Source organism: Phalaenopsis equestris, unplaced genomic scaffold (assembly GCF_001263595.1).
Source record: "Phalaenopsis equestris unplaced genomic scaffold, ASM126359v1 Scaffold000421, whole genome shotgun sequence".
In the NCBI taxonomy this organism is placed as follows: Eukaryota; Viridiplantae; Streptophyta; class Magnoliopsida; order Asparagales; family Orchidaceae; genus Phalaenopsis; species Phalaenopsis equestris.
This window is the reverse complement of record NW_018164862.1, coordinates 722,643-746,246: the sequence shown is the minus strand read 5'-3', so window position 1 is coordinate 746,246 and position 23,604 is coordinate 722,643. Positions and strand designations below refer to the sequence as shown.

At 37.4% G+C, this 23,604-nt stretch overlaps 2 protein-coding genes and 1 pseudogene across 2 annotated transcripts in view; 1 reads left to right on the top strand and 2 right to left on the bottom strand.

The window, feature by feature from the left end:
• The window catches only part of LOC110027210, a 10,151-nt gene extending 6,406 nt beyond the window's left edge, over positions 1–3,745 (bottom strand). The window contains exon 1 of the mRNA XM_020728542.1: positions 2,781–3,745. Coding sequence (XP_020584201.1) covers positions 2,781–3,575 — 795 coding nt within the window. The 5' untranslated portion in view covers positions 3,576–3,745. The remainder of the gene's footprint in view (positions 1–2,780) is intronic.
• A 5,835-nt stretch (positions 3,746–9,580) lies between these two features.
• LOC110027212 lies at positions 9,581–10,406 on the top strand (annotated as a pseudogene).
• Positions 10,407–10,579: 173 nt separating this feature from the next.
• On the bottom strand, positions 10,580–19,098 carry LOC110027222 (formin-like protein 8). The gene is made up of 5 exons (XM_020728558.1): positions 18,976–19,098; positions 17,572–18,893; positions 17,278–17,477; positions 11,852–12,093; positions 10,580–11,703 (listed from the first exon to the last, which is right to left on the bottom strand). The coding sequence occupies exons 1-5, from the start codon at positions 19,096–19,098 to the stop codon at positions 10,927–10,929; spliced, it is 2,664 nt and encodes an 887-aa protein (XP_020584217.1). The 3' UTR covers positions 10,580–10,926.
• Between the last annotated feature and the right edge of the window lie 4,506 nt (positions 19,099–23,604).

The window sequence follows — 23,604 nt, the reverse complement described above, 5'->3', positions numbered from 1 at the left end:
ATATTGGGCTCATGGCATTCTACCTTGGCATTGAAGTCAAGCAAATGGAAGATGGGATCTTCATCTCACAAGAAGGTTATGCAAGGGAGATATTGAAGAAATTCAAGATGGAGAATAGCCAACCTATAAAAACTCCTATAGAATGTGGAGTCAAGCTATCACAGTTTGATGAGGGAAAAAGAATTGATCCAACATTTTCCAAGAATTTGGTTGGAAGTTTGCGCTACTTAACATGCACAAGACCTGATATTCTTTATGCTGTTAGTTGCTACATGGAGACTCCAATTGTTACCCACCTGAAAACTGCTAAAAGAATTATGCGCTATATCAAAGGTACAATTGATTTTGGCTTATTTTACTCATCATCCAACAATTTCAAGCTTGTAGGATATAGCGACAGTGATTGGGCTGGAGATATGGATGATAGAAAGAACACTACAAGGTTCGTGTTCTTCATAGGAGACACTGCTTTCACTTGGATGTCAAAGAAACAACCAATTATCACTCTTTCTACTTGCGAAGCAGAGTACGTGACTGCAACCTCATGTGTTTGTCATGCAATTTGGCTTCAAAAGTGTTATCACTACATCAGAGAATGCATCGAAAGAAGGGAGGTACAAGTGCAGTACGTGAAGTCTCAAGACCAAGTTGCAGATATTTTTACCAAGCCGCTGAAGAGTGAAGACTTTATTAAAATGAGAAGTTTGCTTGGAGTCACAAAATCAAGTTTAAGAGGGGGTGTTGAAATATAAACTTGGTTTTAGTTGTTTAAATAAAGCTTAATTTCTAGAAGCTTATTCTAGAATATGTGGTAGGTATGAAATTATTGTGTAGTAGGTGTGGTAGGTGTGGTAGGTGTTGAATTATTGTGTGGTAGGTGTGGAATTATTTGTAACCATTGGATTGTAATTGTGGTGGCACAATCCTAGCCATTAATTTAGGAGGTGCCACTAGTATAAATAGGGGTGGAGTCTTTGAGTTTGTATCAAGTCAAGTAAAGGTGTTAAATAAGAGTGAAGCTTCTTCCATAAGTTGTGTTTTTAGCCTTTGTCATTTCCTAAAAGCTTTTCCATTCCAACAAAGAGATAGCTCCAATGTGTTGTTAGATGGCTCCAATGTGATGAGAATATAAACTAATCACCATAGATGAAACACCAACAAAGCATATTAAGATTTAAGTGGTTCGACTAAAATAAAACTATGTTTACAATGGAGAAGGATTTGACCTACTACAGAGAAGTTATACTAGTGTATAATAAAAAAGAGCATAAGGAAATACTCTTCCCTAATCTTAGTGCACCTACTCTTATCACAAAAAAGGTCTAAATCTCTCTAAAATTACTAAAAGAAAAATAACTTAAGATAGATTATAAATCAATGTGTTGAATCCTTTTAAGACACAGGGACCCGTATTTTTTATGGGCTCATACAAGCTAGGATGGACCTTATTTTTGGGGGAATGTGAGGAAGAATTAAGAGGGTGGAAGTGCTTCCTAGGCTCGAGTTTGCAAATTCTCTCCTGATTCTCTTGGGAGAAAGAATGGCCTAGAAAAAGAGTTATGTTTTTTTGGAGAATTGGATTGGAAGCCTCCCTCGCCTTCCTTTGGATCCCATACATAAAGAAAAAGAGAAAAGAGTATTAAACTACAAGTCGTATAATAGCAAGTTTGTCCATGAAGTCCTGATTGAAATGACAAAGACTGGATGTTTGACAGCTCTTAAATAGGTGTGGGCAAAAGTCTGTTTCGTAATGATGACCTTCTTTTCAACAGTCAAATGATCCCAAAAGAGATAAGAGCTTTGTCAGGCCACTTCGGCGGGTGGGCATGATCAAGCCACTTGAGCAGGTGGGCACAATCAGGCCACTTCAGCAGGTGTGCTTAGCTCATTAGGATGATTGAATCTTTGAAGTTGGGCCATCCAAGTCCATGAAGCTAGTTAATTCTCATATTAGCCCACAAAGGCTGTGTATGAGTATACAAAATGTGATTAAAGTACTACCAAAAATTACCCATTCAAAGGCTTCATGAAAGCATGCTTCCCATGTCTTTATGGAATCCCCACAAAATTTTCAACTAAAATGGTGCTTTTAGCTTATTAGGGTGAAACTTCAATATTGCCATTTTTTGTAATCCATTTTCTCATTTCAATCTCTATCTTCCTTTTTCTCCAAAACTTTACAATTTTTTTCTTCAAAAATCTCCCAACAAACTCCTCTTACCCCAATGAAGGCACCACTCACTGATGCAAAACTCACAAGGGATAATAAATCCCATATTTAGGTCTTTTATTTATGGGAGGTTAAAGAGGTGGATTTCAATTTAAATTAAAAAACTTTTCAAGTTTTACTTTCCGATGATGATCTTTATGTATTGAATTGATACCTCTTTAAATTGAATTTCTTCTAATTAAGAAGAGCTATTTATCTTATGGAGCATTCTTACCATCATGATCATTATCCTTACGCCAACTATTTGAGATTGGCATTATAAATCAACATTTTTTATCATCTCTACCAAGTACTTTGATGTGTCAAATCTATACAAATAATTTTGAATAACTTTTTCAATATCTTATTAGGTTTCATCCCTTGAGACGCTAAGTTTATGTACTTGTCTATATTATGAAATTTTTATACACTTTGTTGTGTTAGTCCAAAACACCCAAATCTATAAATCCTATGTTTTTTTTTTTAACATTGTTTTCGGCTTAATAGGATTAAAATATATACCTAATAATCTCTCACAATGAAAAATTATAACAATAAAGGATCTACTTACAGTGGAACTTCGCGTTTTGAGGATAGGTTTATCCTCTCGTTGCCTATCTTTCAATCCCTCATTCGGTTCCCAGATCTTTCTCACCGTCTTTGGCATCGGAATCATAGACACAAAAGAACGCGAGGCAGAGCTGGAGATGGTAGTAATAACTGATGACTTATCTGACTCGTCACTCTCTTCATCAACCCGTGAAGCCCCCATTTTCATCGGCTGCTTCAAGGCAGAGGAAACCCTCTCCAATTCCTTCCTCTGTGCCGTCATACCTGTACAAGCATTGGAATGCAGCGTCGCATTCTCATTCTTCCTCCCATCCATCTTCCACGTGCTCGCAGAATGCTGCTCTCGATTTTTCCCCTCTGGCGTCCTTGCTCGGCAAATCGTCGAGCACGTTGCAGGCGAAGTTATGGTTACCGTGTGATGAGGTAAGGGATGCCGGCCTGGGATGAGTTGCAGGTCATGGAGGATGGGAACAGGAGACGAAGCTTCGAGGCGGCGGACGAGGATGAGTTGCCCGATCTGGAGATTGTCACTGAGGATGAGATCGTCGTGGCCCGGAGGGAGGGAGACGTAAGTGGAGTGCGAAGAATCGGAGACCTGGAGATAAAACCCTCGATCAGGGTAGAGATCGGAGTCAGTTATGGCAGGGACGATGCCGGTCACTTGTAGAATGGCGGGGTCATCGCCATTGTCTTCGTCGGAGAAAAAGTCGGCGGGGAGGATGTCTGAGTCGGAGGAAGATGAAGACTCCATGTCTCGAAAGAGCTTGAGGAGGACGCCGGAGCGCAGGGTTGCCATTGCTGCGGTTGGGTTGTGAGGTGGAAGACGTGGAAGGGATTAGAGCTAAGGGAAGCATCAAGGAGAAGAAGATGCGGGAATGATTTAAAGCGAAGAGATGCCATGAGATTTTATGGAGGAACGGGAACAACAGCCGCGGGAAGGGGATGGTCAATGTAGCTAAATTTGGCCGTTCTGTTTATCTCCCATAGGGCTGAATTAGTTATTGGTTAAAATTAGTCAAATTTAGTTTTTAATTCAAAAGAATTCGGTTCGGTCTTTGCTGTTTGGCGCATCTTGTTGCCAATAAGATATGTGATTAATTTTATGGCATTGATGCATATTTTCATAATTTTTGTGTTAGACTAGCTAAAATATATGTTTATTTTCGTTAACTAAGTATAATAATGATTTTATTTTGAAATCGCTGCTCTTAAAATAGAGGCATGGGATACAAAATTGTTTCAGTGATATGAACGGGGTATAAATCATCATTACAAGAATCCTATAATAGGAAAAATAATAAAAAGAAAATGATATGAAATAAAAATATATAACCTAATATCTCTAATAATCAATTCATATTAAGGAATTGAAGATATGGGGAATGACATAAAATAGGAAAACAAATAATTCTTAATCCTAGGAAATAAATATAGTATAGGATATCTCCTTAATTTAAGAAAATAATTTATTTCTCATAACTTCTTATAGGAATAAATTATTTCCTATTATAATTTCTAACACTCCCCCTCAAGTTGAAACATGGTTGAAAATCACGTTCAACCATCAAGTTGAAACATGGTTGAAAATCACGTTCAACTTGAATTTGAAAACATCAAACAATGAACAAGAAAAATCCTGTGAAGTAGAACTTGAAATATTTATCATGTACTGCGGTTGTCTTTGGCTGCAGTTACTGCAGTGTCCGTAGGTAGACGGAAGGTTCGTACAGATAATGCTGCAGGAGAGTTTGTAGGTAAGTAGACAGTAGTGGTTGCAGTTCCTGCAGTTTTTGTAAGTAGACGAAAAACTCATAGTAGTACTGCTGCAGGGAATTTGCAGGGAAGTAGACAACTTTGATTGTTTTGACTACAGTTCATGCAGTGTCTGTAAGTAGACTGAAAGCTCCTACATGTAATGATGCAGATGAGTTTGTACGGAAATAGACAACTTTGATTGTCTTTTGACTGCAGTTTCTACAATTCCTGTAGGAAGACACAAACTCAGACTTGGCGGAATTTTGAGTTTTAACTGTCATGTGTTTCGACAAGTAGACAACTGTGTTTGTCTTTTGACTGCAGTTTCTGCAGTGCCTATAAGAAGACTCAAAATTCAAGCTTGGCTAAAATTTGAGTTTTGTCTGCATGTGCTTCGTCAAGGGGTCGTTCGGATTATCGAATTTGTCAGATTCAGGCTTGACTGAATTTTGATTTTTGCATGTCATGTGTTTCAACAAGGTTCTAATAGATGAGGATCATCTCCGGTAGGACGCGGCCGGTGGAGTTGGTTTTGTCAATCATCTCGAGGTAAACGAGGAGAAGTTTCTGGATCGTGTGGTCCTAAAAAAGAAGTACGTAACGGACGATTGTGATGAAAAGCCACGGAAGGGCCTCGCCTATAAGAATAAGCATGACAACCTTTTTCATGGCATCGATGGTTTTGTCAATCATCTCGAGGTAAACGAGGAGGAGTTTCTGGATCGTGTGGTCCTCAAAAGGAAGTACGTAATGGACGATTGTGATGAAAAGCCACTGAAGGGGCTCGCCTTTAAGAATAAGCATGACAACCTTTTTCATGGCATCGATCTTGACAGCGATGTCGTTTCCCTCAAGTGCCAACTTGATCTCGTTTGTCAGTGTTAGGGTGCCCTTATCAAAATGGACGAGGAGAGTGGATGACCTCTCCATCTTGCTGCGTGTGGAACTTTCTCAATGGTTTTGGGTAGGAGCGGAGTGAAAGGAGGAAAAAGATGGAGTTACGGCGGTCTCCGTACGTCGCGATCCCGTGGTTAACTTCCCAGCTAGCTCCAATTTTGACCGTATCACACTATCCCGAGGGTTCCTCCACGAAGCCGACGAGGGTTTCAGAATTTGGGGAGAGGAGAAGAAAAAAATCGTTATTTCAAATACAAAGATGAGTGTCCCTCCATTTCTGCATAGAAGATGACAACAATGGAGTTCGACAATTCTCAAATAGTCACCGGTGGCTAGAGTACGAACTCTTGCTATGATATTATGTTGAAACTAAAAATAATATGTAATACAAAATTGTTTCATTGATATGAACGAGAGTATAAATAACCCTTATGAGAATATTATAATAGAAAAAATAATTAAAAGGAAATGATATGAAGAGAAAGATATATCACCTAATATCTCCAATAATCAATTTATATTAATTATTAGGAGATATATGAAATAACATAGAATAAGAAAACAAATAATTCATAATTCAAGGAAATAAATATAAGATAAAAAAGTAAATATCTTCTTAATCTAAGGAAATAATTTATTCCTGATAAAAAAGTAAATATCTTATTAATCTAAGGAAATAATTTATTCCTCATAATTTCTTACAGGCATACATAAATTATTTCCTATTATAATTCCTAACAAACTCCATCTTGATTGACATTCTCCCACATGTCCTATTTAACTTAATTTCATACTTATTATCATATAAATACATTATATCTTTTAAATCTTAAACTCTACCAGAAGATTAAAAGAAGTCATAGCAGCAAATCCTTTATATTAAGTATTATCTTCCATTTATAAAATGTAATATTCTCTTTTATGAATGCATCATATTAATTGGTATAAATCTTTATGAATAAATTCATGACTGCTCTAAATATTAGGTGTATAACTAAAAAGAGAAGATAATTTCAAATATTGAGCTTTAGATATTAAAAATTATATTAAAATTGAAAGGATAACTCAATTACACATTTATATATTGGAGTTGGAGAGTTGCAAATAGTCTCTGGACAACTTTGATGGTACTATCTTGGTCAAGGATCTGCAATTATCAACACAATTATACTATACTAAATGCCACATTGTTTGTTTTAACAAGTTTTAAATTGACAACAAATTTTATAATTTATATAATATATAGTTATTTTGTCTCCCACTTACATAATTTTTAGCTAATAAAATGTAGTGGTATTGTCATAGTATTGCCTCAATGGCCTATAGATAAAATCAACAAGTTTAAGCATTGAAAAAAGCTTATAAGCTAAATAGCCTATGTTGTTATTTTGGATCCTAAATTGTCTTTTGAAAGCACATGTCTCGAGAGTTAAAGCTGAGAGAAGAAGAATGAGAGAGTAGAGCAGATAGAGAATTTGGGGGGACAGTACTTTATTCATCTTTTGACCTTGTATTTATAGGGGCCTGATTGTACAATAATTGAAATGAGGGAACGATTATGGTAACCGCCCTAAATGCAATTAATGTGCTAAATTAATGTCAGATTTACATTTAAAATTTCAGTAAAGTACAACGACTATCAATTGGTATATGCGTTGAGCTCGGCTGATCAAGGCGGTCGGTCGCATGAAGATTACTCCCGTCGAGGGAAATGGTCGGTCGATTAGTATTGGTCAGCCCTACGAGAATCCTAGATAGCTAAGACCGTAAGCAAGGTCCACTGATTGGATTTATCGACATTATTTGTCGGTCGACTCAACCGAGCAGTCGGTCATTAGATGGATTGGTTAAATTTATGCTCTTCAGTTCGGGACTTCAATTGTCTGATTATCATTCTCAGTCGCTCGATCCTCTTAAGGTTAGTGCAGACAGTTTCGATGTGTACATGTTAGTTCATGAGTTTTTCTGCTCCTTGATAATGGTAAGACAAAAAAATTACTAAATAATAGAGTGGCACCAAAATTTAGAAAATTAATTTAATAACCAGCTCTCCTTTGGGTTTTATGCTCAATGAGCCCTATAAATAGGACCATAGGGTTGGCATTACATCATTTGCTACCAACTCTTATGAGACGGCTGATCCAGATCTGCCCACAGTCGCTCTGGATTTATCTCCTACTACTGAATCGATTTATCAACTTGTACCACTGTTTCTATCTCACGCTGAATATGGAACATCCTCCTGTGGTTCTCAATCCAAGCATAAGTCCCCTTCAACTTTGCCCAATTGTCATTCACCATTTGAATGTCATCCACTGCTGAAGCCATCAATAGAACCAGTGAGTTGAGAAGCAAGGTGTAAAGTAAGGCGTGTGTGACCTCAACTCATCCCCCTCAGCATTGTCGCCTTCTGCCTCAGCCTTGACTCCCGTCAGCCCTATTACAGTAGCATGGATCCAACTCGACCAACTTAGATACGTGGCCGATCCATCAAGATTCAAATTCATAGGAGGGAGATCTAGTTTCACCTGCATCGGAGTACGTGCTGAGATGATTGCTTCTGTTGAGATGCTAGCTCTCCTTTATGAGCCAGACCAAGACCTTTGAAAACCTCAGGATCTATTTTCCCCTGAAACTTCAATCATTTACCTCTCGCAATAACTATGTTTCTTAACATCCTCAATCACAAGGATTCAAGCCTAAGTCACACAAATCACACGTGAATTTGATCCTTTGTGTTTGTAAGCTGGGGGTTTAAAAGTTGCGCTCACATACGCGATCAACTCTTGGTCCCTTGTCAGCCCCACATAATTCGGTCATGAAGGATTTGAAACAGGATGGGAGCTATGGATTGGGGGTTTAAAAGCTGCGCTCACATACGCGATCAACTCTTGGTCCCCTTGTCAGCCCCACATAATTTTGTCATGAAGGATTTGAAACAGGATGGGAGCTATGGATCTATGGAAGTTACAATCCTCCGCTGCCTTCTCAACGCCACTAATTGTGATTCTATCGCATCCCTCTCAACGCTTATGATCAAGACTGAATTGTGTCCCTCACAACGCCCCTGAACGTGACTATATTGGGTCGCCTCTATTCACAACTATATCGTGTCTCTCTCAGCGCCCTTTTATCGCAACTATATTGCGTCCTTCTAAACAACTCCATTTGTGATTGTATCTCGTGCGCCCCGCATTGCGTCCCAGCTAGCCGCCCTGCATCTGCACTGCGTCCCCACACTATGTTACAGAGATCTCCGAGAGCTTGTGGGTCACCATTCATCGCGATCCCCGACAGATGTGAGCTTTTGGTCTCTGTATGCATAGGCCCCTCGAGACAGACAGCTAGGGAAAGAATTGTACAAAACCTAATATGTTCATTCATGGGCTTAAATAGGATATTACAATGCTTTACAAATGAATCCCTAAACTACTTCAGTATCCCCTTTTTACCAATAGGACCTTACATAAATTTCAATTCTCAACAAGATGAAAAAGAGTGTTAGATTTATAATTAGCAATGTTTTTAGTGCTAAGTATGTAATCGCCCCAATAAAAAATTGAATCGAAAGGCTGCGTTTTAAGAGCAACCCTCTCCATTACTCGAATAATTATTTAACAGGGAAATTTACATACATACCACATAATTCCTATGAATTTACATATCCCTGACCTAAAATTTCATCTTTATATTTGATACACTTTAATGTCATAAACTTATGTATAAACATGTGTATTTTGCTTTTAGAAAGTTTGCAATGCTTGGATTTTTTAATGTGATTAAAGACTTGAGTGTTATTTTTGTAAATATGAAAGATTAGCAGTTACATATGTAACTAAACAGAAATTGCGGGGTATGTATGTAAATGATCCCATTTAGTATTTGCATTGTCCATTTGGATGCGACCTCCTTGCTCTTAAGCTAAAGCTAGGCATACCTCATCAATCATAATCATATTTAAGAGAAAAATTATAATAATTAAACAAAAATTACTTTTTTATATTATTAAATAATATTCAAATTATTTTAAGATGAATTATAATGTCTTATTGTTGTATGCCAAAGCTGTATGATAATAAAGTATTTATACCTTAGTGCTTCATAAGAACAAAACTCAGTGTTGACCTAGCGTCATATGCTGGCAACCTTATATGACCGTTCATTTCAACCATCAACGGCTAGTGTTGTAGGTTGACCAAATCAAAAATCAACCTTTCTCCTCCCCCTATAAGTCCATTGAAACTCCACCTCCTTCTAGGTTGAAGCATTCCAATCCCTCCGTCTATATATACTCCTTCCTTCACCATCATCTCACCACAAGAGCTCACAGGCCTCCAGCTTCTAACATCAACCAACATTGAAGCTTGAAGCTTTCTTCTCTTCCAGCATAAAATGGCATCTCAGTCGATCATCGCCAGCCACCGCGAGGGTGCTGAGATCTTCCAAGGCGATGCCATCTGCAAGGAAAACTCCATCAAATTGCTGGAGGAGCTCTGCCTTCCAAAGGGTCTGTTTCCCCTTGAAGATATCGAGGAATTCGGCTATAACCGTGCTTCCGGCTTCATCTGGCTGATTCAGAAGAAGAAGGATCACGTGTTCAAGCAGATCAAGAGAGCCGTGTCTTATGCTCCGGAAGTTACTGCCTTTGTTGAGAAGTATAAGTTGAAGAAGATGACTGGTGTTAAGACGAAGGAGCTCTTGCTATGGCTCTCTGTGGAGGGTTGTGGAAGTCTATTTCGAGACCCCCACATCCGAAAAACTCACCTTCAAGACAGGCACTGGCCTCTCTGATAGCTTTCCGGCTTCCGCCTTTGAGTTGGAGTAGTCCCATGGAAACGAAAACGCACAAAAAAAAAGCTTTGATATCAAGCTTCACAAGAGTGTTTTATCAAACATTTAATGATTTCTGATCATATCTGTGTGTTTTTGGCTTTTCATTGAATAAGGTCAAGTCAGTTTCAACAATTTGTCAAATTGAAAAAAGGTCAATTTTATCTAGCTCTTTATTTTGAGTTCATGGGATACTCTTCATTATGATGTTTCAGATCTCCTGATAAGTATTATTAGCTAAAATATGATAATATCTTAAACAACTGTCAAAAAGAAAATATACAAGTATAAATTACTTTTGCTCAGCACCACTGAACTATTGAATTCGACCAAAACAATTGGTGGTTCTGTCTTCTGGTTCTCTTTAGTACAATATAATAAATATTGAACAAAAGAATGCAAAATATGTATAATAGATTTATTACCTTCCAAGAAGAGATCAGTTTATGCCATGCTGAATGCTGAATGCTGAATGCTCTTCCTTCACACAACTATACTGTACAGAGATGCACTCCAAGTACTGTTAATTAGCTCTACGAATTCCCACATTCCCCATGACTTCATGCATTAATACACAAAAGCTCAGCTATGGTGGAATTTACATGACTCAAATTCTGAATCTACTGGCTTTAAATTAATTGGGATTCAATACTACTTTGTGGTGACTAACTGTCGTCATCCGAATTCGCTGGTGGATTTGGCACATATCTATGGAGGACAGGCAGTGATGAACTCGCGGGTAAGCGGAAAGCTTTTGCAGAACCCATCACTGTGTTCTCATGCAATCTTTTTACATCCTTGCAAACATGATCAAGAACTGCTAGGAAGTCCCTCACCACCATGAATATTCTCAACGGATGAGCTTCTTCCTTCGCTGCATCCCCATGGAAGTATTCAGTCACCTCTTTCACTCTAAGCAGTGCCCTCTTCTCCTCAGACTTAACCAGACCAATCTCATGTTCACCATTTTGTAGAAAGGTCCTCATGCTCTCAAAAAACATTTGACCTTGTTCACACGACGCGCCGAGCTGTAACACTGATCTTATCTTTTGAAGCCCCAGCTCTAGCTTAGACAGGTAACTATTGAGTACATCTGTGTCCATTCCAGCAGCCTTCTTGACATTACCAAGCTCATTGCTTAGGCCTGCAATGACTTGCAGGCCCTTCTTCTTGAAGTCCTCTTCCATGTTTTTGCTGGGTTGATTTTCTATTGAAGCTTCAGAAGCTGATCCCTCAGAGCGAATGATCTCCTGTACGACGAAGTGCAGGACAGTAGTCTTCCCATCAGTCCCTTTAACATCTGCCAACTTCAACAGGGCGTCAAGCTTGAAAGCTTTGGCCTCACCATGGTTAGTGCCAACATTCATACGGTTTCCAGTTCTGAGAACAGCTTCAAGCAGCTTAAAAAACAGCCTACTACTTCTTAGATCCTCACACGCAGCCTGGACAAATAAAAGGAACAAATCATTTATCAATATAAAGGCACAAATGCAGGTAGAATTTTCAGTGCTCACCTTAAGGTTTTCTATGAAAAGTTTTAATTTAGATTATAACATGTTGATTGTGAGAATGGATTTCATGCACTTTTACCTCAAGAGTTCCGAAAGATGTCCTCAGATAGTTTACTTCTGTTTCAAAATTGGATTTGTAAAGCATCGCATCAACTCTTTTGAAAGCAAATGGTATGTCAAGAACACCCTTTAAAAACCGCTCTGCAGGTCCTAGTTTTGATACATCACCAATGTAGTCCCTAAGCTTTAGCTCTTCTTCCTTGGTGGGAGCCATCTTGACTAAGGTTTCAAAAAGCTCGGCCCCTAGGCCTTCAGTATTTCCTACAAAAACAATGTAAAACATTTCAGAATTGGAGAAATTTACATGGAATAACATAGGCTAAAGTTTGAGAATTGTAAATATATAGCATAAACTGGTCTTTATATAGATAGTTTGCTCAAAATCGAACAACTTTGGAATACTAATAATAGTGGCATTTGACGAAATATAAGTTTAAGAGCGTTCAATGTTAATACAAAAATTATGTCTATCTACAGATTTAAGAGTGTCTGAGCAAAACAACAGAACATTGGCCAGATTGATGACCTATATCAATCCAAAGCCGATTGGGGTGATACAAATGCATTGAAAATGTTGCTTGGCTCGGTGCCTCTGGTTGCTTCGCAGCCCTGCTACCGGCCGCTGCTATCCGCCCACTACCTGCTGTTATAAATGGCCATTGCTACCTGACTCAAGTATTTGAAATACTATGCAAGTAATCAAATACAAAAAAGAAACTCCTAATGTGTTTATTATTATTATTATTATTATTTTTTAATGAATAACCAAATACTAGCACGGTATTACAAATACATAATTTCATTTTACATTGCATGCTTCGGAATTCCAAATACTTCACAAACAAACAACCCCATAAGGCAAAATAATAAAATTTTAATCTCCATTATACTCCAAGATCAAGCTCGGCATAACGCGGGTCTCCAAAACTCGATGTAGTAGGTTCGAGCAATTCTTCTTTCTTTTATCACTTAAGAACCGTGCGAGGTTAAAGTCTCGTGCACAGTTTTGAATGAGATAAAGAAGTGAGGAATCCTCTTTTCGACTCTGACTCTCGCACTCCAGTAGCTTTTTTTCATGTCATAAGTCTGAAGAAAGTAGCAATCAATAGGATTTTCCGAATCCTCCTTTCCCGAAAGGAAGAACGTGAATTTCTTTTTCCTTTCCACAAGGACCAGGAGATTGGATCCAGCCATCATTAATTGGAAAAAAAAAGACAGAATTCTTTGACTTCATATTTTCACGATTATTGGTTGCATTTCACAACTCCACCAGAAATTCCCTCCGCCCCTACTGTACTCCAGCTTGATAGTTTCCACCGTCTGTCCAAGTTTGAGCCCTGAGATTAACAACGGACTTGAAAAGCCCTACAACTTACGAAATATATTAATTTAAAGCAAAGTGAGCCTACCTAAGTTATAGCATACATCGAACATGAATAATCTAACCTTCACTATTGTCTATTCTATACTAATCATGCTGTGTGCTCTTCTCTAAATTATTGGATTCATATCCCTCTCGTTTTTGACTATTTTTTTTTTAACTCATCCTTATTATCTTTAAGACTTAGAACTATGGTCTTCCACTTGCATTTGATCAACTTGTTTCAAATTCTAGGTGTTTATTCCAACTCTTGATTCTATTTTCAAGTCATATCAAATGAAGTTATCATACAAAATTAACTCATCTTTAGTATTTAAACCACTATGAGCCATTTGTTAATCTTCAAATTAAACAGTCAAAAAGGCATAATCCTTTGAAGTTGAGACACCTAACTCAAAGTAGTTCTATCCAGTGTACAATGTACCATGGTATACTCCTACTATTAACATCACTATTGTAGATAGCGCTTGCATAACTGTTTTATCATGTTTCAAAAAATGCCTTGCATCATGTTCTCTCAAATATCAAAAGATTTATTTAACAAACTCACATGTGGCTTTAGTAGATTTGTCGTGTACCTACTTATAACTCCCACTATATATGTTATGTCAAAGTCAGAATAAATCATACAAAATATAAGACAACCAACTATTAAGGCACATGAGATTATGACATGCATCTATGTTCGTCTGTCTCCAATAACTGATAAAATGTCTTGCAGAGAATTATTAATAATTTTTGCATTTTGAATCCTAATCTATTTAAGGCCATTTGAGTGTAACTTGCTTGCGTCACATCAATATAATGGCTCTCTTATTATGAGCAATCTTCATCTCATGAATTAGTTTTATAGCTCTTAAATTCTTCAGTTACACACTATTATAATTCATGCTTTAATTTAATCACTTCCTATATGCTAGCTGCTGCCCTAAGCATATCATTTATATACACAGTGAAATCAATATAAGAATCATTAAATCTCTTAAAATTTGTCAATTTCAACATGTATACCCATCGGATCACAAAAACCAAAACATTTTCCACCACATCAAAGTTTTCAGAAGTCATGGCTTTTAATATGTGTCCAAACATCAATCAAACTATTGTCGACTTCAAGCTACTATTTTGCTCTACCTCGATCATGACCGCTGCTCTACTAGTTCCAATAGGATCCTTCTCCCTTTCCATTGGAGAGCGATGTTATCGAAGGCCTTCACCCTCTTCTTTTCTCTTGCATCAATTTAAGTTTCGTTCTGCCTCTATGATTGGACTCCATTGCTTTTCTTTTAGCAGGTGCATGGAGTTTCTAGATAGGTTCTATTCAAGATGAAATTGAGAGTGAAAAATGTATGTATTCTTCATTTTGAATTTCTATTTTTAAAGCTTGAAATGAAGAGGAAAGAGTAATACTAAATTTTCCGTGCTTAAATCTAATTGTCCATATATCAAGGGAACAAATCATAGCAACATCAAACAAATTTCATTAATCTCCAAGGCCAACTGAACACCTCTTAACTTACAGAAGGGACACCAGACTCAAAACCATTCATGGTCTACCTATCTATCCTAGCCACTCGTATGAAGCCAAATGGTTCTTCCGGTCCACCCATCCTAATTTGTCAACCACCATGTTGCCCATCTCTATTTTCCTAGCCCATCCAGGCCATTTGTTTACAACGAATGGATCAACCCAAAGCATCAAACACCCTTCGATTGACCTTCACCAAAGACTTGACTCCTTGCTAGCCGATTAGCTCACTCACTTTCGTTTTTATTCCTACTCAATTAGTCCATTTACTTCCCAACTCCCAACTGGCATTCAAAGCTACTTTTTAGAAAACTTCTTGGCACCCCACTGTTGCTAATAAGCCTTCCCTCGAATTGACTATTGCTCTAGATCATCCTTGAACTATCACATCAACAACTTTTGCTATTCTTGTGCACCAATGCGTGCAAGGGTGTACATTAATTGATTCAAACTAAAGATCATATCAAACCGGGTATATTTGGTTGAATTAATTCTATTTATTCAAGCATAGATTGATTTTTTATTTGGAAATAATGGTTTTTGGATTGCAATTTTTTAATAGGCTTAAGATTTTTTTTTTTAACTAAGCCAAAAATTGTGAGACTAAATCAAGACTATCATGTGACTTAATAGTCCAAGATCTCCCAAAAGCCATATGCATAGATTGCGGCTTCCCACTTGAAAGAGGCTCGCGAAATATCTCTGTATACAAATAATCTTTAATCTACATTCTCTAGAAACAAAACTCAAATCCATCAAATATGCCATGCTCAATTTTCCTCTACCAGCACCATCACTTCCAATGCTGCTCATCAAACCAGTTTAGAATATTAAAGTCTAAGAACAAAAGGCAAATCACAGGAACACGGAAGGCAAAGATTTAAAGTTGTTCAAATGAATTCTTCAATCTATGGTCGTTTAGCATATTCAAAAAGGAATAAGAATATTTCATATTATTTATGGCCTGCATCTTCCACCCGCCCCCACCTTTAACATGTCCTTTAAGCCATTTATTTTTGAACTTTGAGTATTTCCCGTGAGCATACTTGTTGAATCCAAATTTTTCCAAAAGAAACGACTAAAGAATAGAGTGTCGGAGATCGAAAGGAGAGAGAGAGTAATTGTGCAACATTGAACATTAAAACTACGTAACATTTATTCATGAAATGGTTGGGGTCTATTATTACATATTGTACCCCTACGGTACATAGGTAAGTCGGGTGTACTTTGGTCCATACATGAATTCGGCCTGTGGGTCTACGAAATATGACCGACTGGCCTTTTGGCCGGACGACCATGGAGCTGAGAGGTTGCGCTGCCGAATGGTCGCTAGGTCTGTCGGCTATTCGTCGGAAGCCCGTGTCTCTGCCCTTGGGGCTTCGGGGACCATTGCTCTTTTCCGTTCTGTCAGAGTTAGTTGGTAGTGGTCTCGTCCAACTGGATCTGATCAGCTAAATCATTTAGAGGTGATTTTTCCCTTCTATTTGAGACACACAGCTCCTATGATATAAAGATATGTCCAGTTACACAGAAATTCCCAAGTTGTCCATGGTAGGGTCTACAAGGCCACTTCACCCTTCTTGCAGTCCGTGAGATGTCTCTGCGATTCATGCTGCCACTTTTTGATATACAATACTCTTCTTCATTAATGTAATAATTTGATCAATTATGCCTGCTTTCATGTATACAACATATGTATTAGGTCATTCCATTTGCTATAGATGTTCCAAAGGGGTTGAGTACAAGGACATTCCCAACATAAAAAGGATTCACTTTTGCATTTTTTGTACTCTTTTTCAAAATTCTAACATAGGCACATAAGAATATATTTGATTTACTTGAGTTTCTTTTTAATATTACCTCAGTTTCACATCGGTAAAAAAAACAAATAATTGTTTTTGTTCAGATAGTTTGAGTGGCCTTGGGATTTTCCATTTCATTTTCAACCAATATGTTACATATTCAAGAATAAAAAAAAAGAAAAACTCATTTAAAACAAGCAAAGATATCTGTTAGAAAATTTAGATAAAAAGACAAAAAGTCAGCGAACAATTCCCAAAAGGATATCTAATGGTGCATGATTGCATGGCCAACATGTAAGCATGATAAAAATAAAGTTATTTAAAAAAGTTTCAGAGAATAATCTCATGATCACAAGTGATGTACAAAAATATTGGGTTACATGTAGACAAAACAAGGCTGCATGGAGCTATCTTGAATGATTAATTCAAAAAGCTGTCCTTGTGAGTCAAGACAGTTGATGGAATTCCTAATAAATTCCTTTCTCCAAAAATATAATCTATAATTCAAAAGGGCATCTTGCAAATCACTAGTCATATATTTTAACCCAATGCAGCAAATCAAATACTATCATCCACTGTAAGCTTAAATCTTGTGAATCAAAACATCATAAATCAGCAAGTTTTCATATGAAAAGAACTTTAATGGTGCCTCTGCATCTTATTTTTTTTTGGAGGAATATGGTAGTAAAGTAAGCCATACAGATAGCAGCAAATCACTCAACAAAAATACTTACCTTCCAACAGTGCTTCTGATACTTCCTCTCTCGTCACATTCAATGCTCGCAGAAGTATGGCAATGTTCTGCGATTTCTTTGCATCTAGCACTCTCTCCTCTTGCTTCAACGGCGGAAGGACTGTTCTCCTGCTCTGTTCTCTTGGAGGAGGAGCAGTCGAATTATTCACAAACAAAGCCTCAATCCTATCTTCATTCAAACTGACAATAAATAGACAGAGGAAATTATGCACATCAGGTGTCTGTCTAAATTACTCTTAAGGAAAAAAAAACAGGGGAAGCTTAAGTAACGTACTGGAATGAATCAGATTTCAGCTGGTCCCAAACCATTGCTCGATCAGAGGTCGCCCGGACTTTGTCCCAATGCAAGGGCTTCAGCTTAGGCTTTGCCTCGCTATCTAAATCGCCTTCTTCCTCATCAACGGGCTTCGAAGTGGAGCTGCCGCTGACCGGCCGAGCATTAATGGAGCGCTGCACGTCAGCACGGGCGGCATCCTCCGGGGGCAAGGGCCTCAAAAGCTGACGTCTTGATGAAGGCAATGGCGAATGAGATATTTCGTTCAATTCTTTGATTACTCTGCTAAAACTCTGAGGCTGGTTCCATGGCTGTGGCAGTTTAGTATTTTTCTCCATCTTCGGGGGTGGCGGCGGAGGTGGCGGAGGAACAGGAGGATGATTTGTCGGAGGGTGCGGCGGCGGAGAATGAGAGTTGGGCGAATTCTCGAGTTTGACATCCGAAGCCGTGTGATCTGATAACTGCATCTTTGGAGAAGATCTCCGGGACCGAGGAACCTCTTTTTCGGCGATGGAAGAGGATTGATTCCGGCGAGATCTCGGACTCCCGGTGCTCTCACTGTTTCTCGAAGTTGCAGAGCGCTTTGGCGTAAAATATGTTTCGTCATCGGAGGAAGCTGCCACCGCTAACGTCGCAGCCGCCGCCGCCACTGCCGGGGGAACTGCCGGTGGATAATGGCGACGAAGCGGCGGAAGGGGCTGAAGTTCAGGGCTTGGAATACGCATCTCCACAACCCGCTCAAACTCCGAGCTGAGCTTACGATACGAAGACCGGTTTGACTCGGCACTTAATCGTGGTGCGGCAGGAACGCTGGGCTCCATCGTCCCAAGATATAGGAAGTCCGCGGCGGCGATCGGGCGGTCGGGAGCTGCAGAGCGGCCAGAATCTTCAATGAGCTTTCGCGAATCCGGCTGATTTTTAGCTCGCCGGCGGTAGCGAAAGTACGCAAACAGAGATAGAATCGCCGCCGCGAAGACGGAGACGGAAACCCCGATGGCGAGTTTGGTCGCACCAGAGTTTGAGTGACGTCCTGCAGAAAGGGGGAACGGCGGCTTAGGTGCCTCAGTTATAGGGTCAGGGTAGTCGGAAGGTGGAGGCGGAGGAGTCCATTGAATGGGGTACAGTGGCTCGTGGAGAATTCTCCGGCTTCCACCGTCGCCGGCCGCCGTGGCGGCGATCAGAGGAGGAGAAAAAAAGACACCATGGAATTTTTGTGATGGCAATTGAGCGCGAGGAAAGCGAAGAAAGGAGAGGGAAGTGAGAATGAAAAGGAAGCTTCTTTCTGCAGCAAGATCTGGATTCTGTTGCTCTGGTTGTCGCTGCTGACGACATTGCACAAGCCGCCACTGTTGGCAGTAAATTGCATTGTTCCGGCGGGGAATTTGGGTCGAGGCAAGCGGGAACGTGGCGGGAGAATCTCGATTTTCTTATGAGTAATCTCTGCTTCCCTGTCATTCCCGTTGATCTGAACTGAGCACTCGTTGAAGACCTCATTATTTTAATCAACAGCAAAGATCCTAATTGCATTGCGGTTATTCTTTGGGAAAGTTTGAAGTTGCCATTTTGGCATTTCGATATTCTTATGAATGTCACTGCAAAAAACAATTTTGTTTTGCCAAATACTAGTGGTATTCTATCTTGTAAAAATACATCACATTTTTTTTTTCAAATTGAAACTATGGGCAGTACCTGTGGTTCTAATTTTGAGCCGAGTTGGGGTTGGCTTCGGCTCAAAGTTGGCTAAAAAAATTAATTTAAAATTTTGGCTCGTAATTCGGTTTATTTATTTCGATCATATCTCAATCCGAGCTAATTTGAATAACTTTTCGAGCAATTAATAATCTTTGAGCTGAATTCACATGCCTGACATCACTAGACTGTTAACAATTCAATTTCGATCTGAGCAAGGGCCGGCATGAAATCGGCTAGAAAACAATTGGATTTGACATTTTAACTCGTAGCTCGGTTCATTTATTTCGATCCGTTCTCGATTCTAGCCAAAATTCAAATCAATTTTCAGGTTATTAATGATCTTCGAGCTAAATTCAAAGCCCTACTTATGAGGCACTAAAAAGCTTTTTTTTTTTTTTTTCAAAATTGGACTCATCATATTATCTTTTAAATTGATTATGTAAATAAAAAATGATGAAATTTCTATAAAAAAAAAGAAAAATATCATATATAACATTAAAATCTTAAATTTATAAATGACATTGAATTACTTCTATTTACACTATTCACAACTGTATATCAGAAAATGTGTCAACACGAGTCTCAAAGAAATCCAACGGCCAACAGAGAAGATGATGTGGGGGAACAAGAATGACTAAAGGCAATTCGAGGTCCTGCATTTACCCACTTAGTGTCTTGTCAAGAGAAAAATAAACCATTGTGATGGAACTTGACTATCCCTCTTAATGGGTTGCCGACACTAACCTCGCGCGGATGAATCTACCAGGATTCCTCAACCAAGCGGGGTGTTTGATATGAGTCCATCTAATCTCAAAGTGACAACCTGCACCTCCAGCTCATCTCTCCAGTCATAGCTGCACGAGTCATGACCATCTCACGCTCCCCACACATAATTGCCCATATCACAATCGGTCTGGATGCCATTTCCTACTCCCGGCTATATATCGATATACTGGCCAAAATACTCCCAACTACACCCATTTGTACTAGAGGTGCATAATGTCATCTTACAACCTTCATTCTTATAAAGAGGGCTTTATTTCATGAATAAAAATTAGGTAATTTTACCGTTTATTAATGTCATATCTCTACTCTTTTCTTCTCTTTCATGCTCTATTCCTCAAGCGTGTCCCTCTTAAAAGATTTGGATTTAACAACAACCAATTCTTTTCATCTTTGTATTCAATTATTAACAATCTGATCTAAGCATTTATAAATTCTATTACTGGCCTTAATTTTGTCGATTTTAGCTTGTTTTTAAAAAAAATCAAAGCTGGAAAAACATATAAAATGATACATTTAAATTGAATGATATTATTATTTAACTGAAAATAGACAACTTTCACACCACGTTTTAGTTGAGACATTAACTTCACCCATCCTTTTCTAACATAAAATACACACAAAAACGCATATTTCATCATGGCGACAGCTTACATGCATCGCCTACATTAAATTTTAAGCAATTAATTGCATTTGACATTTGTCCTTTTCATAGGGGGTTTTTAGAAAAAAAAAGCCAGTCTCAGCGCGGATTCCTCTTGCATTTTTTCAACTTTTCCTTTTATTTGCATTGCCACACGTTAAGCATCTCTTTTTCGCACTTGGCGTGTAAAGGTATTAAAGCTGCGACATACAATTCTTTAATTACGTTTCTACCAGATACGACATAAAAGTTCTCAATTCGGCCCAATCAGCCGTTACGTCAGTCACATGAAGAGAGGCCGCAAACCACGACCTATATATTATTTATGGTGAATTTCAGTCCTTTTATTCAGTGCTTTGATTATTTTTTTGTTCTATTTTATTTACCATAACCATTTTTTTTAGGGGCAATTACATAAAGACTAAAGAGTACCCCTAATTTTGTTATTTACAAATCAATCCCCCATTCACCAATTTTTAAAATTTTCACTAAAATATCAAAATTCATGATAAAACCCGAACCTATATTTTTCATTTTATCAAGTTGTCAATGATTTCATCATGACATACATCAATGCAGCAATTCGGTAGTTAGAAAAATCATATTGGTGATTGTCTTGTAAATAGCAATATTTTAGGTGATTTTTATGTAATTATTCCCTTTTTTTTTTTCATTTGTATCTAGTTTCACAAAAAATTAGGAAGAATAAAATCACGGGTTGCATGAAAAAATTATCATAAAAATTAAGTATTAATTTATTAAAACTATATGGCAAACAAGCAAATAAAATTAATAAAATATTAATAAATTTTTTTGTAAAAAAATTCAAAAAGAAAAAAATTTTAAATGGTCTAAGTCAAAATAATCTATTATTTAATTGAAGTTACAGAATTTCACTCTTCTCATCAGTCATAGAAAAAATTTTACAATACATCTTTGTTCTTCTATTGTTATGATAGGATCTCTTAAATGAAAAAGATGTTTAAGTGATAACTATTAGGCAATGATAATCTAGATATATTAATCAAATAATAATAGTACTGTGATAATATTTAGGGTACGATAGGTTTGGGTGGCGATTGATAATAATTATGAATGGTTGTTGGCTTCTAACTCACTCACAAATTTATATTTAATTATGTTTTTCTTCCTTTTCGTGTGAAGAAAGTGAGCCTATTTATAATTTTATTATGGAGTGATATTTTTATAATTTTATATAAAATCTTAAAATACTATATCTAATAGTTCATATTAATTTTTTTTCAATTATAGAATATTTTTTTTAGCATTTAGTTTACAATTTTTGAAATTGAGTGACCATAAAATGGTTAGATTCATCTCAATGAAAGACTTGATTTAACTATGTGTATGTCAAATTTAAAGATCATTAGACATTCAAATTATTATGTTAACTTGTTAAATTATATTTCAAGTGTTTGATTTGAGTTCATTGAATGTGTATGAAATTATTTTTGGTGTCGTCGGGTTCATATTATTGAAATATTTAGTTTGACTATAAACTTGTTAAAATCGGAGCTCAAATGATTTTGCATTTGATTTTGAAAGTTTTCTCATCCAAAATATATCAAAATTTGTACTTAATCATATTGATATTTGCGTGAGATTAATACAAATAGATAATGTTGTTTTTGGTTATTTTTAAACCTCGGAGTGGTCAGCTTGTTTATTTGTCGTCGCATGATTTTCTTTTCTATATAACTCTCTTTATTGAATCATATAAAGGATGCGAAGAAAATGAAGGATCGAAAAAATGAGAACATAAGATGATATCTTGACAAACAAATAAAAAAAAAAGTGGATAACTTATGTAAGGTAAACTTCGTGCGATAGATTAAGCATATATGCTATCAAAACGAGATCATATTGAAATATTTTGAAACATTTATCCATGAAGAGAGAATCTTACGTAAGCAAGCACCAGAGAACCAAAACTTTGTATTTTGTTTTGTGGTCAAGAACAACTCCCAAAGTAACATGTTCTTTTGGTTCATTACATCTTATAGATACCCAAGAATACTCTCGATAACAGAAATCCTGGGTACAGTATAACAGAGAGCAAAGTCATCCAAGAAAAACTAAGCGTCCACTTGCTAAATGCCAACAACTCCCAAAGGAGAAGGTAGCTAAGTCTAAAACAAGTAACAAAATCATAATGAAACCTGAGATGAAAAGTCTCATCAATTGAACACATACCGATGATTATTTTATCTTAGATGAAAAAAGATAATAAGAGAGCAAAGTCATCCAAGATAAAGTGATCTCCACTTGCTAATGGCCAGCAGCTCCCAAAGCAGTGTATAACTAAGTGTAAAATAAGCAACAAAATTATAGTATCTTCACATCTGGCTAAATCAACTTTTGAATATAAAAGTGTCACATAAAAAACTTCTTCAATATCATCATTCTCAAGTAAATAAGACATCCAAAACATATTATTTGATCTATGTAATAACATCGTACATGGCCCTTCTTATGGCAATAAAACATATGAGCACTATAATATATTTAGAACTACCATCAATGGGAGTATAATATCTTCACATCGAGTGTTGCCTCATGAACTCAAATTTCAGGGGTATCGGTGGAGACCTTATCTGCCAATACGAATTCTTTACCTCTCCAAGTTTATTATTCAAAGCACGTATGCTTGATGACTGTAGCCTGTAACGAAAGAAGTCGATGAGAATCTGCCAAAATTGTTTAACCTATCTAAGATTGTTCGTCAAAGCTTCTGTTTGAAGATCGTGGCTTTTGATGGAAGATGTCAAAATTAAGTCCCTCATGGACTGATAAAGACTAGAATGAGGTGTCAGAAATATTATTTGTTTCTTGAGATTGAGGAGTATATCACAATTAATCATACCTTTTCTTGATAATATGGTTATAACCATACT

What these genes read in the sequence shown, in the direction of transcription:
- LOC110027222 (XM_020728558.1), bottom strand. Translation starts at nt 19,098, where the DNA reads ATGCAATTAGGATCTTTGCTGTTGATTAAAATAATGAGGTCTTCAACG. An exon ending in CTGAAATCTGATTCATTCCA is followed by an intron (nt 17,478 to 17,571) that starts GTACGTTACTTA and finishes ATTTATTGTCAG; the next exon opens with TTTGAATGAAGATAGGATTG. An exon ending in ATCAGAAGCACTGTTGGAAG is followed by an intron (nt 12,094 to 17,277) that starts GTAAGTATTTTT and finishes TTGTTTTTGTAG; the next exon opens with GAAATACTGAAGGCCTAGGG.